This window comes from Argiope bruennichi, chromosome 1, assembly GCF_947563725.1.
Source record: "Argiope bruennichi chromosome 1, qqArgBrue1.1, whole genome shotgun sequence".
In the NCBI taxonomy this organism is placed as follows: Eukaryota; Metazoa; Arthropoda; class Arachnida; order Araneae; family Araneidae; genus Argiope; species Argiope bruennichi.
In genome coordinates, this window is record NC_079151.1 from 67,562,468 (window position 1) to 67,579,103 (window position 16,636).

The following is a 16,636-nucleotide window of genomic DNA, read 5'->3' on the forward strand; positions in this document are numbered from 1 at the left end:
AAAGTCATTAAACGCTATCTTAATATGTTTGAAACCCATGGATTCCTTCCAAAATTCGTCAGTTTTCGTTATTTTTACTTTCGGTAAACGTAGATTTATGATTATTTCCGATTACCAATTGAATGTATGGCAGAATTTAAAAAAAAAAAAAAAAAAAAAGAGGACTCTTTCTTGGAATTTGTCTGTTTTTTTTATTGAAACTTCCGGTAAACAAGATTTATATGACCGTTTTAGATTATCAATTCAATGTCTGGCGGAATATATATATATATATATATATATATATATGTATGTAATGCATTTTTCTAATCCTGTCGGCTAAATAATATGTAACATATTTTGGCTGAAGCAGGATACAGGTTCGAAGCAGCGAAGAGACTTGGCATTTTTAAATCCGCTTCATTCTCTCTCTGGAGGCAAACATGATTATTTGCAAGAAGGCGCGGCGATCACAAAAGCAGAAGGCAAAAAGGGAATAACAAACGATCACTAATCTTATATAACATAGGATTTCTGGCCAGGCGCCAATTCAATACACGTGTGACCTTTGACACCATTTCAAGGGCAAAAGTATCACTTTCATTTGATACGTAGCATTGATGGCGCGTTATTTTTACAAAGGGATTGATTAAACCGAAAGTGGAATTGGATCACGGAATAAGAGAATTTTTTAGAATGAAGTTACGATGGGCTCAATTAAGATAAAGTTTTGGAAATTAATTTGGATTAAATTAAGAGTTTAAAATATCATTACACACACACATATATATTGGATTTTTTCTCGGAATTCCTTAGTTTTCTTTATTGAGACTTCCGGTAATGATTTATGTCGGTTTTCGATTATCACTTCCACGACTGGGGGAATAAAAAAAAAGAGAAATGAAATGAAAGAAAGAATATTCCTAGAAAATCAAGCACCTTTAAGCAACTTGTTTTTTCTTTCAAAATTAAGCACTGTTACGGTATTTAAGGTAAACGATTTTCAAATTTAAGCACTTTTCATGACGCTACGCACCCTGCACTTTGTGAAATTTTGAAACATTGTGATGATTGATTGAGACCAGCAAAAGGAAATAAAAACACAGGCTGTAAGCGAAATAGATGAGGCGAAAACGAAAAAGTCTTGACATTTTAGATTACAAACTGTATGAGAATGTGATGTTCTAAATACCGCCTTCTAATACACCAAAAAACAGATTTGACGAAAAAAGGTGTCAAAAAAATTTTTTTGCCAAAGACAGTGAGTTCAGTTTTCACGCTTTTTTTTCATGAAAAATAAGTTAGTTGTTAAAGCAACTGCAGATCATTGCTTCGAAAAAGTAACCAATAATTATTTCATCCTACACACCAAAAGATGTGCTTAATTCGGATGAAAGCACAGTTTCCCAGGCCATGTCAAGCCAAAATTATCTTTCCAAATTTTTTTTTTTTTTATGCAAATGACTTGGCTAAATAAACAACTTCTGGAATTGGATATCAGCTGCTATGATCAGAAATACTTTACTCAGTGAGATTTCAGTGAAAAATTATAAGGTTCAATTGTTATTTAATTCTCTGATGGTATGCAAAAAGACAAAGACACTTCAGTAACTGTCGCACTTTTCTTTTTCAAGTCAACATGTTTTTTTCATGAAATTTGTCAAGCCAACATGTTTGGTGAATAAGATTAAACACTGATGATTCTGACGGGGATTAATGTTATGAAAAAAACACTCCAACAAGGATCGAAATGTGGCAAGTACTCTATATTTTGAAATCTAACGTACACCATTGTTCAACAAACTTACACACACACACACAAAACAACAACAACAAAAAAAAAAAACCAAGTATGAACAATATATAAAAGTACTTTTAAGAACTGATTATCAGCAAGCATTGCTGCTTTTGAAATAAATTTTTGTCGGATATTGATCTCCAAACTCTATTATGGATCAGTATTCCTAATTTTCAATACTCATGTGATGTAGTATATAAAACTCAATGCTCTTCAAAAACTTACTAAAGCTTTCAATCTACTTTAACGACATCTAATTACATTCACGAACATCTAAAACTACAACACACACAAAACATAGAATTTAAAACAGAAGTAGTCATAAAAAAAAAAAAAAATGCCAGATACAAGAAAGATACAACAAAGTTTAAAAAATAATCTCGTAACCAGTCAGTTTTGTACATCCTCCCACCTTGAGTTGGGAGAGTTCGCAACTCAACGAGTCTCAAAGTCATAAATCGAGTCTTTTTGGTCCATGGACAATTCTTCCAGACCGAGTTTTAACAGTTTCTGAAATGGGACCTTCAGGATCTAATACTTGTGCCTGCGACACCTCATGAGTAGATGGCTCTTGTTACACTTCAGGAGTAACTTGCTCTTGTTGCACATTAGCTTTGACATCCTCAGCCACATCATAAGTTATCTCCAACGGAAACAGTTGTTGAATCGATTTTAGTATTTCTCCACGAGCTGTTTTAAGTCTCATGAGTCTAGTAATTCCCTCTTTTCCTGGGATGAGTTCTGTCACACATTCCAGGGACCAGCTGATACGCTTCTGATTATCGTTTCCTACAAGAACATAACCAACAGAAATAGTCTACCAATTTTGCCATTTTGGAATCGTCAAATAGATAAAAGCTTAGCGAGACTTGTTTTTCTTTCCACAATCCTTTTGGAAACAATAATTTATTTGAGGGAAAAAAATCATTTTAATAATAAATATGGAAATGCTGTTCTTATTATTACAATTCTTATTTCTGTAATGCTGAAATTTTTTGATTTATGAAAAAATAATCGACAATTCATTAAAAAAAAAAAAAAAGAAATACATCAGAAAAGAAGCACATACATATTTCATATATAAAGATATCAAACTGTATCAAAAATGCATACACTGACTACAGTTTTAAAGCAATAATAAGATTATTTTAAGTTTGGACTTACATGAATTATAAAATTACAAATGAATAATAATAATAAATGTAAGTATAATATAAAGAATTTAATTATTACCGTCCAAAAATAGAATGCTTCTTATCCAAATGTTGACATGATCTGTAGGTAATAAAGCTAAAAAAAAGACAAAAAGATCATTATATTTGAAATAAATGCTATATTTCATTTTCAATGATAAAATATTAAGAAATGCTTACAACTGAGATTTATTTGTGTTTGGTCCTGAATTTGCCATACTGAGTATACCTCTTCCCTGATGACTCAGATTTGGTTTGAATTCATCTTTAAATGGTTTTTTCCATGCAGACTCTCCACCAGAGCCTGTTCCAGTGGGGTCACCTCCCTGGATCTTTAATCAAAATCAGTCATAAACTTTAAATTAAATCCTTTATTAAAAATTATTTACTATGATTAATTTGATCAATACCTTAAAAAAGCTTGCATAAACCATGCACAGAATATATCAGTTTTTAAATCTAGCTTTAATATGTTTTTGTTTAACCTAACCTTTTGTTTAACCTTAAATATGCAGAATTGTTTAACCTAAAATCTAAATATAAAAATTTGAGTTTTAATTATTTTATTAAAAGTAAAACTTACTTTGCTTATTTTTTAAACAAAGAAATTTTGAATAAATAAAATTTTTAAAATATCACCAGCATTTTGAAAATAAATTTAATAAGACTAGGATTATTAATTTACAATATGGTGTAAAAATTTTAACAACAACAAAAAAAAATCGTGCAAATTTAACAATATAATATTTTAAAATCAATTTTCTCATTTTACATTATCACTCTCCACAAAAGAGACTCTGCATTCAAATTAGAAAAGGAAATTTTTTAAACACCACTGAAAACAAAATTTTAGAATTATATTATTTATAATTAGTTTAGACGTAGGACATTTAATTTTTAAGTTCATGTTCATTAGATGACGTATATTCCCTCTATAAATCAAAATTACTGACATTAAGAAAGTGAATATAAGAAGAAAAATGATATACAAGAAAATAACTTACCATGAAATTCTTTATTGATCTGTGAAAAATTGTATTATCATAATATCCACTTTTACTTAACTTTATAAAATTTTCACAAGTTTTAGAAGTCATGTCACAATGCAGTTCTATATTCAATGGTCCTAAATTTGTGACTATCTGCAGATATCCTTTCTTTTTTACTTTAGAATATCTTACAATATCATCATCCAATATAGCTATAAAGAAGGGTGGGGAAGATAAAGATTAATAATACTAGATCCTTTTGTAGTTAATTATTAACAATTATTTTATATAAATATATTTTACAATGTACTTCAACAATCTTAGATGACAGATGGAAGGAAGGAGAAATGTTTTCATATTCTATTTGTATATTATGATCAGAAAGGGTAATTGGGAACAATGATTATAGTACACACTGACAAAGCCTTAGAGACAAGAACATGTGTCTTCTTCAAGACAGTTTAAAGGAAGATGAACAAAACATTCCTCTTCTGTTTAGTATTATTTTCAAACATTGATTTACTTTACTTTCAAATGCATTCAAGAAATTGAAATCAAAACTATTCTAAAGGTTATTCTTGCATCGTTTTTTTTTTTAACAAAGTAAATTATAAAGTTATATATTTCTTGAATCAATAAGATAAAACAATTATGGGTAAAATTCAATTTTCATTTTTAGTCTTTCTTATGGGAAACAAAATGGTTTTCCCAATTATCCTTGAAAATATTCAGAATGGGGTAAATATTAATAGTTTTTAAAATAACAAAAAAATTAATATTTTTCAGACATTTGGAAAAATTTATCATGTGATAAAAAAATCTAGGAATACCATAGAATCCCTTCCTACATCAATAATGTTCATTATTTGCCAAATTAATGATGGACATTTTTAAAGAATCTAACATATGGCTTACATATTAATTTTCCCAAATTGAAGTAGGTTATCAGTAACTATATGATGCAGTTTTATGTCAAGTAGAGAAGAAAACAAGAAACCTGATATCAAATAAGGGGGAAAAAATGAAATGACGAAGGAAGAATCTGAAAATGATTGTTTTGATTTCTTTCAATAAAAAATTGAGGTTATGGAGTTGGAGGAAGTAATTTATCTCAAATCATCTATGGTTGATTTATTGATATACAGTGACTCCCAAAATTGAGTATACACTATACTCTTTCTTCTTTAATTTTATTCTTTTTGATATTAACATTCCTATTTATGACTAATATTTATAAGAATGACAAAATATACATTAACAAAAGTATTAGGCTAAAAAACAAAACGGAGAAATCAATATTTTTATTACAGTAATTTTTGTCAAAGTTACAAATTCCAAAGTCACAAAATTGAGTATACACCTTATAAAATATGCGACTTGACTACTATTATTTATTTTCAAATGAATAAGTAAAATAGTTTTGTTACTTTAATTGGCAATCATTGATTTCCAAGTGAAAACAAACGTTTTGGTTATCATAATGAGCTCCAGAAATGAAACAAATGTTGAAATTCGGAAACTTGTTATTCGATTTTCTGAAGATGGTAAATCTCTATGAGAAATTGCAAAAAATATTCAATGCAATCACGGATGCGTTCAAAAAATTATCCAGAAGTATAAAATGTATAGCCAAATTGTTAATAAGCTGGAAGAGGAAGGAAAGAAATCCTCAGTGTCACGACCAAGAGAAGAGTTATTCAAGAGGTAGCAAACAATCCTAAGGTGAATGCTACAAAAATTGCTACATTTACTTCAAGAACAATTGGAAAGTGTGTTTCTGCAGAAACAATTCGAAGACTAATCTGAAAAGCAAATTATAATGGTCGCATAGCCAGAACAAAACCATTCATTTCCAAAGTAAATAGAGAGAAAAGAATTTCATTTGCTAAAAGTCATATTTCAAAACCTCCGGACTTCTGGAATCAAGTAATATTCAGTGGCGAAGTAATTTCAAGGTTTTTGGTAGTGACGGTTGATGTTATGTTTGGAGGTGGTTCACTTCTTGTATGGGGCTGTGTGTCTGCAAAAGGAGTGGGAAATTTAGTTTTCATTGATGGAATCATGGGCAAAATCAAATATTTGGATATATTGAAGAACAATTTAAAACAAAGTGCCCATAATTTGGGTTTAGGGTCAAGTTTTCTGTTTCAACTAGATAATGACCCGAAGCATAAAGCTAAAATAGTTAAGTTATGATTGTTGTATAATTGTAAATTGCAATTGCACACCCCTCCTCAATCTCCAGATCTCAATGTGATTGAAAATTTGTGGGCACAATTACGAAAATCAGTTCAAAAACACAATATTAGGGGCAAGGAACACTTAAAAAGAGTATTACAAGAAGAATGGTCGAAAATATCCGGCAAAACAACTCTAATTCTTGACAATTCAATGCCACACCATTTACAAGCTGTTCTAAATGCAAAAAGATATGAAACAAAATCTAAATTTATCTTTTTCTCTGTTTGTTTACAGATTTTGCTAGTTGTATACACAATTTTGTGACTTTGGAATTTGTAACTTTGACATAAAAATTACTGTAATAAAAATATTAGTGATTCCTCCGTTTTGTTTTTTAGCCTAATATGTTTGTTAATATATATTTTGTCGTTCTTATAAATATTAACCATAAATAGGAATGCTAAGATTAAAAAAAAAAAAAATTAAAGAAGAAAGAGTATAGTGTATACTCAATTTTGGGAGCCACTGTATATATGTATATTTTGGTCTATTATATCGAAATGAAGACTAGTCATTCATAAGCCCTTAGGGATTGATGGAGTTGACAATGGTTAACTTAATATGACATGTTAGAAGAGCACCAATTTGAATAAATCAGAATTTGTTTCAGTGGTTAATGATGATTTATGATTACCAACAGTCAGATAAAAATTATTTTATCAGATCGTACTGTTTATTTAAATTTCTTTAGGCAGGTGTGATATCAGAAAAAAAAAAAAAAGTTGAATAGAAGACTGAAAGTTCTACTTGAATTGAGAACTTTACTTTCTACTATCAAATTGTATTACAAGTCTTTACTCATTTCAAAGAATTAGATATTTCCTTTTCATGTTTCATGAAATTCAGTCATTTCTTTTAAAGATTCATTTTCTGATAGATTTTTTCTCTCAAAATTGAGGATAAAATGTGTGATGGTTAGTAGCTGTGGTGAAAGCTTATAAGCCAGTTAACAACTACGCTACCCGAGCAATTGCTTTTGTATTGTGGTCATGTTACTGGACTGCTTACCACAAGGTCCCAGGTTCAATCCTCGCGCATCGCAAACTCGCCACATAGCCATTGGCGACGTCTGCGTAAACGATTGGCAAGATTCGCCGCTGCCATTGAAGGTTATGGTTTTTTGTTTTTTTAAAAATAATATTATTGAGATGAGCTTGTGTGGCGGAGGGAGAATGATGGTTGTGCTTTTGATTTGAATTTAAATAGAATTTCAAAAGAAAAGTCTGAGTGCAGCATTTTATTTGAGATAAGTGTTTTCTTTAAGAACATGCTCATGTCATTACAAAATGCTTATCAAATATCCCAAATTGTAGGTATTAAATAGTCAATTAATAATAGTACCATATATCAAATCAATATATCAATAGTATTGTATATTGAATGAAAAATAGTATAGTATAATTTAGAATATTTAGATAGTGCAGTATTCCATGAAACAGAATATACTGTTAGTGAGCAATAATAAAAAAATAAGTAATATTATTGGATAATGGAAAAGGGTGGTAAAATAATTTTTGAATGAATAATACTTATCATTCATTATACATTATCTTCAAATCAGTTTGTTACTGTGATCACAAACCAAATCATGTGCTCCCATTATCTTATAGTCTTTGGGATAATTGGGAATAAGCCAATGCAATTATGAATGACACTGTTTTTAGAGATGCACTTAAATGAATGCTTCACTAAGCAATCTAGCTACAAAATATTATTACAAATGCCTGGAAGAAGATTTAAATTACAAAAATACCACTCAGATAGGGGACATAAGATATAAAAGAAATTAAGATAACGGTAATAAGTGTTAACCAGGAAATTTAATTAAGCGTGAAAATAACCATCGGCTGATAGGTGTATGATTTGCCTGTGGAAATCGCTTATATTGTCCGCTTATATATACTATTATGTCATAAAACTGATTTTTCTTGCCTTAAAACTCAAATTACCTTTTTAATCGTATCCCTTTCATTTCTGTCCAATTTTTTTCATTATTTTTTTGTTTAATTTAACACACAACATAAAACAATTTTTAAATGTTATGATGAAATTCAAATGTATCCACCAAAACATTCAATCATGTGTTTTTGAAAGTGCTAAAATTAAAATAAAACAGAATTTTTTCGTCAAGTATAAACTCCAAAGTAAGATTTTCCCTTCCACTTTTATTTATACACTTTTTAATTTGCGTGTATTGTAATTTGTAGTGGACCATATTGTTACAAAAAATTTTCTACAACAAATACCGCTAATCAATCGCAACACATTTATTCGCTAATCATTAGTTCAGCAACTTGCTTGCTTGCTGTCTAATCCTCTCCAAAAAAAATCTCTCGGTCTCGACTGCTTGCTTTTTTATAGTCTTCCCACAGGAAGTGATGTCATTTACAGGAAGTGGCGTAATCTTGGGAAAGTCCCAGAACTTTCTCCAAGTTTCAAGGAAAAAACTGGTCTCGGCGATATAATGTTGGGACCATCTGGAGTCTTCTAGAAGATTCCTTTCGTCGCCAAATTTCCCGCCAAGTCGCCAACTTTTGTCGCGAAGGTCGGCATGTCAGGGATACGTTTTTATCACTTCGTAATACTGCGCCCCCCTTCGAAGACTGCACGACCTGGGTAGTCTCATTACATAGAATTATGATCAGTGGCCCGGTACGGAGCCAGCCGATTAATGTGGATGACTTTTGGCTTGGCAATCGGTGACCTCCGTACTCTGTAGATGACATCGTTTACTCTCTTGACAATAGTATAAGGTCCTTCTCAGTTCTGTTGTAACTTCGGACTTTCGGACACCACAGAGATAAAAGCTGGACAGGACGTAAAGAGGAAAGACAAAAAGGAGTTGAAGGATCAGATTCAGACGCATGTCGAGAGTCAAGTCAAGGGAATTAAGGATCACGTTAATAGTTGCGTAGAGAAGATAGAAGAAGACGTCCAGAGTGTCGAGAGGGAGATTGGAATAGTGAAGTACGAGGCTCGAACCAATATCGAAGCAGTTCAGGAGAGGATCGGCAATCTCGAGAGGAGACTTAGTGAACTCGACGACAGACCAAACAAGTTCCTACCAAATTCAGAATTCCCGTATACCAGACCGACAATCAAACCATTGACATTTGATGGACAGACATCATGGACTGTTTTTAAAACCCAATTTGATGTTGTCAGTTCTACAAACGGATGGACAGATGTTGTAAAAGCCAGCCAATTTGTAGCATCTCTTCGAGGATCAGCGGCGGAGGTTCCTCAAGGAATTCCATCTGAAAAGCTGACGGACCTAATGACAATTGAAGAAGCCTTGGAATCCAGATTTGGGGACAGCCATCTAACCCAATTTTACAGAACTGAGCTGAAGACAAGACGACAAGAGGCAGGAGAAAGCCTTCAAGTTTTGGCCGTGGATGTGCAACGATTAATGAGCCTGGCATACGCCGAATGTCCTCGGGATGTTCAGGAAAGCCTAGCAGTGCAGTATTTCGTCGATGCCATCGGAGACGAAGACACACAGCTTGCAACGAGGCTAACGGATGAAAAAGATCTAAAATCAGCTCTAGCTTATAGCATGAAGTATGAGGCTGCAAAAACTGTTTCCCGGAGTCCCAGATATGTCAGACCGATTGAGATTCAGAATGATGCCGGCAGGAAGAGTGACGACAAATTTGAATCACTCTGAAGTATGCTGGAAAAGTTACTGAACAGTCGTGATGGTGAAAAGAATAACATCCCTCGCCGAAACCCGAATGTGACTTGCTGGAGGTGCAACAAGAAGGGGCACTTACAGAGAGAGTGCTCGGTGGTTGTTTCCAACCAGGGAAACTAACTCATGGCCGTCTTGCGGGGCGAAGGCTGCCTTTTCTAAATAAAGCCCCTGAAGAAGGATTGAGAGTTTCCGCTCTTAGTGGAAATAAAAATGGACTTTACTTAGAAGGACTTATTTGCGGCATCCAGTGTATGATGTTGGTAGATACGAGAGCAAATGTCACACTTTTAAGAACAGACTTGGCCCAGAAATTAAAAGAACAATTTTATTACACAGCTCCTAATATTTCTTTAAAGACTGCTACAGGTGAAAATGTGAAAATACATGGCAAATTAGATGCATCTATTGAATTGGGATCAAGAAAATTTCAACATAAGATCTACATTGCTGACATCACCGATCCCTGTATTCTAGGTCTGGATTTCCTTCAAAAATTTAACTTTACTGTAGACCTTAAGAGATACGAGATACGGACAGCAGGGGAAGAAATTCCTCTGTTTTCAGCCGATGTACAGAATTAAAGTCATGTTCTGTATTGGCCAAGGAGAGAATTTTAATACCGCCAAGATCTAAATGTCTTATCCAGGGGGTTTCTGAAGTTTCTGCACCGTTCAGATACGCCGTAACGGACTTTCCTAGTCAAGTTTACCAAAAGGGTGTGCTTGTGGCAGCCTCACTGGTTGATTTCAAGACGGAAGCCATCCCCGTTCGAGTATTGAATCTGAACAATAAACCCAAGATCGTGAACAAAGGAACTGTTATTGCGTCGTGTGACCCGGTGGTGGATATCGTCGCTCGTCCTCAAGAGTTTTCTGGAGCACATCCTCCGATAATTTTGAAGGACATGATGAACAGCAAAAGAGAGATGTAAGAAAATTACTTAATGAATTTCAAAGCTTGTTTCCGATCTGTGACTCTGATGTTGGCCGGTGCAAAATGGCACAACATAGAATCGATACCGGTGACCATCCACCAATTAAACAACACCCCAAACGATTGCCCCTTTCAAAGAAGGAAGAAACAGAGAAACTAATTGAAGAAATGGTTGACAACGAAATAATTGAGGAATAATTCTTGGGCTTCGCCTATTGTTCTTGTCAAAAAGATAGACGGATCGACAAGATTCTGTGTAGACTACAGGAAATTGAACGAAATTACTAAAAAAGACAGTTATCCTCTACCGCGAATAGACGATACCCTGGATGCTTTGAACGGAAATAAATGGTTCACGACGCTGGATTTGAAAAGTGGATACTGGCAGGTAGAGATCCGACCTGAAGATAGAGAAAAGACGGCCTTCACCACCGGACAAGGCCTTTGGCAATTCAAGGTAATGCCTTTCGGACTTTGTAATGCTCCTGCAATATTCGAAAGACTAATGGAGACAGTATTACGTGGACTATCGTCTGAAGCCTGTTTAGTATATTAGGTAACATCATAGTAGTAGGACGGACATTTGAATAACCTTCGGAAAGTATTCCAGAGACTACAGAAAGCCAACCTTAAGTTAAGCCCTAAGAAATGCCGATTCTTCCAAAAGCAGGTAGTTTATATCGGACATGTTATTTCAGCAGAGGGAGTTAAAACCGATCCACAGAAAATTAAGGCAGTAGTCAATTGGCCTCGACCAGAGACAGTGCATGACCTTCGAAGTTTCCTTGAGCTGTGTACTTATTATCGTCACTTTGTAAAAAAATTTTCTACAATAGCAAGACCGTTACACAAGTTAACTGAAGCTAAATCTAAATTTAATTGGACAGAAGAATGCGATAACTCTTTCAACAGTTTAAAGCAGGCTTTGACAACTTCCCCTGTCTAGACCTACCCTCGGACTGACAAAGATTTTATATTGGATACGGATGCTATTAATGAAGGAATAGGGGCCGTGCTATCCCAGAAGATTGGAAATGAAGAATGTGTCATCGCTTACTTCAGCAAGAGCTTGGGTAAGCCAGAAAGAAATTATTGTGTCACACGTAAAGAATTACTAGCCATTGTAAAGTCTGTAGAGCATTTCCATCACTATCTCTATGGACGGAAATTTCTTCTCCGGGCTGATCATGCTTCCTTGAGATGGCTTTTAAATTTTAAAGAACCTGAAGGTCAGATAGCTCGCTGGATTCAAAGACTTCTGGAATATGAATTCGAAATCCAGCATAGCAAAGGGATCTCTCACTGAAACGCAGATGTCCTCTCTCGAAGACCCTGTAGGGAAAGCTGCAAACATTGCACGAATGCGGAAAGAAAGTTCGGAATGGAAACGGATATTTCCGTGAAAGTTTTATCAAAAACAACGGTGGATCCCTGGTCTTCAAGTGAGATACAAAAAGCACAGTTGGAAGATCCCGCTATTAAGCCAATTTTGAAGAAGAAACTAAATTCGGCGGATCGACCATCTTGGCAAGAAATCGCACCGGAAAGTCCGGCAACGAAACGATACTGGGCTCTTTCCGTCCGTCCCCCCCTCCCCATTCCTGAGTGCCCGTCTTTTATAGTTCCGGGAGGCGGGGCTAGAATCTTCTGAGCAATCAGGACGTATCTGAGAGTATCTCGGGTCTTAGTGGATGGATAATGAAAGTTCTCGAACTTTCCAGCATTATCAATTTAGTGGCCAAACTCGCCAAATTCGTCGCCAAGCTTAGCAATCACGGGACAGATCTTACAACGGTCTTTCTTACGATGACACTAGTCTTGCCGGGTAGCAAAATTACAGATTTGTAACAATATTCAATTAAATTTATGCTTTGCAGTTTTTCAAATAATAAGATGAAATTAAAAAAAATATTTATATTAATAGCTTAACAACATGAAAAGCCAATAATCTGGGAAAACAAATTGGATGTAAAAGGTGGCTAGTCTTACATAAACAATGCCAGATTTAGAATCAACACTATTGCAACACTAAATTATTTTAAATTTACTAACAATAAAATGAGTGTTATAATAGTTTCAAATAAATAAAAATTATAATAGTAAAATATAATATAAAATTATAAAAATTATGATTGTTTTATTTCATAAACTAAAATAATTTTTATTGAAATCTACAATACTAAATCAAATCTATGGCACTTCAGTAGATAAGTCAAGTGAAAATATCTTATTTTCAATGACACTTTTTTTATTCTTTTACTTAACAAAAAAAAAAAAAAAAACATCACGTTAAAATAAATTTTATTTATTTGGGGGTATTATTATATTATAAAGAACAACTGTAAAGTCAAGTGACTTTCACATGGTTCAGAAGCAGGTTAAGATAGCATTGCAATAGTAAATGAAGTCTTTACAGAAAAAGAAAATGATCATTTAGTGCAGTGATTAATTTTTGCCAATTTTTTTAACATTATTAAATGATTCACATCACATAAATCTTTTGATACTTGAAATTAATGATTTTTTTTTCAAATTTATTTTCAGACAATTTGAAAGAAAATTTTAAATAATCTGTTATACAGGATGGGTAAACAAGAACAATTATAATAAATATGATAAATATCTGAGTTGAAATTGCAATAAAGCACATGAAACTCAAAAACTTTCAAACAGTGCTTTTATTGACATGTAAATAAAATTCATTTCATGAAGTTAGATTAGCATCCCAAACATTCAGAGAATCTCATGAGACATATGTAAAGTACTTCATAAAAAATGAATTAATAAAGCTCTAGTGGCAATTATTTATAAAGCAGATATTTCGAATTATACCATTTCATTATACAGGAAATTCCCAATTTTTATGTAAATATGCTACAAATTTTGTCTTCAGAATTGTAAAATTACATACTTTTATAACAAAAAATTGGGACTTAAAGAACTCTCTGGACTTAAGATTAAAATTTCCTTAAGACACAGTATTTAAGTAAAAAAATGATGACCTAAATCAATATACTTTTATAAGTGCAACATGACATATAACTGATATTCATTTGTACATTTCAAACACTATCACAGAGTAAAAAACTAAAATCAGAATTCAGGCTTGCATAAAATTACCTGCTTCATGAAAGGTAGATGGATCCACAGCAGTCGAAGTACTGCTTGCAGCAACAGCACCAGTAGAATAATGAGCAGCATTGAATTTGTCAGCTTTTTCTTTTTCATCAGACTTCTTTTCCTGGCAAAATATTAAATAAAAATTACATTAAATTTTTTTTGAAAATTAGAGGACTGGTTTCTATTATTTTTTCCAGTGGCAGTATTTTAAACAAAATAATAAAAGTGATAATCTCTTTTCGGCTATTGAACTAAATCAGAAAATAAAACTTTCTACCTACACAATTTAATACATAGAATAATAATTATAAAAATCATACCACTTTTTTATTGGCAGCTTCTCTTTTAATTTCTTCAAGAACATCTCTAGTCACTGAATTGACACTTTTCAAATTACGATAATTTTCACCATTCTGATCAGCTTCAGAATCTAAATGAAAAATCCAGAAAAATTAAAACTTTGTATAAGACATTGTGGAAATGAAAAAATGCAAAATAAATTTTAAAACCTTTAAAAACATAATTATAAATTTTGTTTAAATCTATATAATAGTTAAATTTTCCTAAAAATTACTTAATTTAAATTTTTTTTAAGATTTAAGTTTATATTTATTTACAAATAAATCTGAGAATTTATGTGTATTGATTAAAATTTTTTAAGCAAATGCAAATTTGGATTTACCTATAGGTAAAGACAAGTAACACAAGATTAATAATATATTACATAGTGATTGACGATTGTTGGAATTCAAGTATGTAATGGACTTAATGTGGTTTTACAGATATACACTTTCATAAGCTTTGAGTCAATGGCACCATTTGAGCTAAAGTAAAAGCTGTAATTAACTAGTGGATTCAGGCTGAGTGAGAAACATAAATAAAGACCGCATTAAATATAATAGTACGCATTTAAGTTCTTAGTTGGTACAGGGATTCAACAGAAATGTTGCATTTGACAGTTTACTACATCTCCAACAGATTTTATTCAGGTCAAGTAAATTGAAAAAGCAATCTTATTCATTTGAGATATATTTTCTATTCAAAAAGCAAAAATTCTTGAATTCCTTAATTTAAAAAAATTGGACTAATAGCAATACATAGGATTCCAAGACTTTGCCTACATATCTAGGCCAACAATCTTCAAGTCCATATAAAGCTTTTATCAGTTTTTGATTAGGCAATTTATTATAATTTACAAAATAAAAACCAGTTTAAACTTCTTAATATGAAATTTTGAAAAAAGTTCAGATTTAAGAAAAATTTCTCGAAAAATCAACTGCAAATTTTGCTTTTCATTAGAATCTTCATTCAAAGAAAATTGGTCAAACTAAGAAACTAAATTTTTCTACTTTAAAAAACACGAAATATCCGTTTTCCATACGTGTTCACCATGCAACATTTTCTAACTTATTTTGATTATTTCATATACATGTTTGAGGGAGAAAAAAGAATCCAAGTGTATTAATTTGTAAACACTTAGCATAAATTATTTATATTAAGACAATTGACTGAAAATATAATTCAGAAGAATATAATTTCCCAATCACTTTAAGCCATCCCAAGTCAATTATATCAATTGATATTACTAGAATATAACTTTTTATGCCTTCCTGTTTTAATTCGAACCAGAAAAGGTTAATTTCAATTAGCAATTTGTATATCATATTATATATATATAAAATTAAAATTGTATTATAATTGTGAAACAACACATCTCATTCCTAATGAAATTAAAAAAAAAAAAAATATGAAAATTTGTATTAACATTTCTTTTCCTCAAATTATGAAAGTAAAATATTTTTATTAATAAAAAAAAGAAAATGTATATATGTGTGTGTCCCTACTGGTAGTCTGGAGGACAAACCATTTAATTCAGAATTACCAAATCCAAACATATAGCCGAGGATCAAAATAAGGACTATACAGCAATTTTTTTTAAAATCTATAAAATTTTAATTAAAGATTATGCAAAATTTTGAAATTTTCTGTGATAACTTTAAACAAAATTTTCCTCGAATTAAAAAATATATATTTAATTTGTAATATTTTTTTTATTGTATTAAAATGCCTTTCATATTCATTGCTTTGTCAGTTTTCTATAGCCCTTTTGAATGAAATGCAGTCGCCAAAGTCTATTTTTTATAACCTTATATAGATTTCATTTTTTTTTACCTATAATCTTATGTCCAGTTTTTCATCTATTGCATGCTAATTTCTAGAGAAAATTCATAATTAATTAAATTAATACTATTAAAAGTGTGGCAAAATCATCTCAGCACCAAAATTATTTAATGAATACTTAAAATAGATATTATTTACTCAAAAGTTATTAAAAAAAGAAGAAGAAAATGTTCCCTACCTTCTGTTACAGATAACTTATTCTTTACATGATGAAAATTATTGAAATTAAATTTTTCCAGATTAGAAGGATCCTACAAAATAAATAAATAAATAAATAAATAAATAATAATCTATTAAAATGTCATTATTTATCTTGCAAAAAAAAAAATTATTCATTTCATTATTATATCTAACAAATATATACAAAAAAAATGATATCACTAATTCAAATCTTACCTGAATTGTTATAATATCATTCTTTGTAAATGGTTCATCTGTAAGAAGGTCTTTAAAATTCTTAGTTCTAAGGTTAAGTTGCTCAACAGCCTAATAGAAATGATAAAAA

General features: G+C 31.6%; 1 protein-coding gene across 1 annotated transcript in view; it reads right to left on the reverse strand.

Moving 5' to 3' along the window:
• LOC129984600 (RING-type E3 ubiquitin-protein ligase PPIL2-like) overlaps positions 1–16,636 on the reverse strand; it is a 49,099-nt gene that overhangs the window by 22,087 nt on the left and 10,376 nt on the right. Inside the window, exons 6-12 of the mRNA XM_056094558.1 lie at positions 16,528–16,617; positions 16,310–16,382; positions 14,271–14,380; positions 13,951–14,071; positions 3,975–4,171; positions 3,151–3,302; positions 3,011–3,067 (exon numbers count right to left, since the gene is read on the reverse strand). Of these exons, the coding sequence (XP_055950533.1) occupies positions 3,011–3,067; positions 3,151–3,302; positions 3,975–4,171; positions 13,951–14,071; positions 14,271–14,380; positions 16,310–16,382; positions 16,528–16,617 (800 nt within the window). The remainder of the gene's footprint in view (positions 1–3,010; positions 3,068–3,150; positions 3,303–3,974; positions 4,172–13,950; positions 14,072–14,270; positions 14,381–16,309; positions 16,383–16,527; positions 16,618–16,636) is intronic.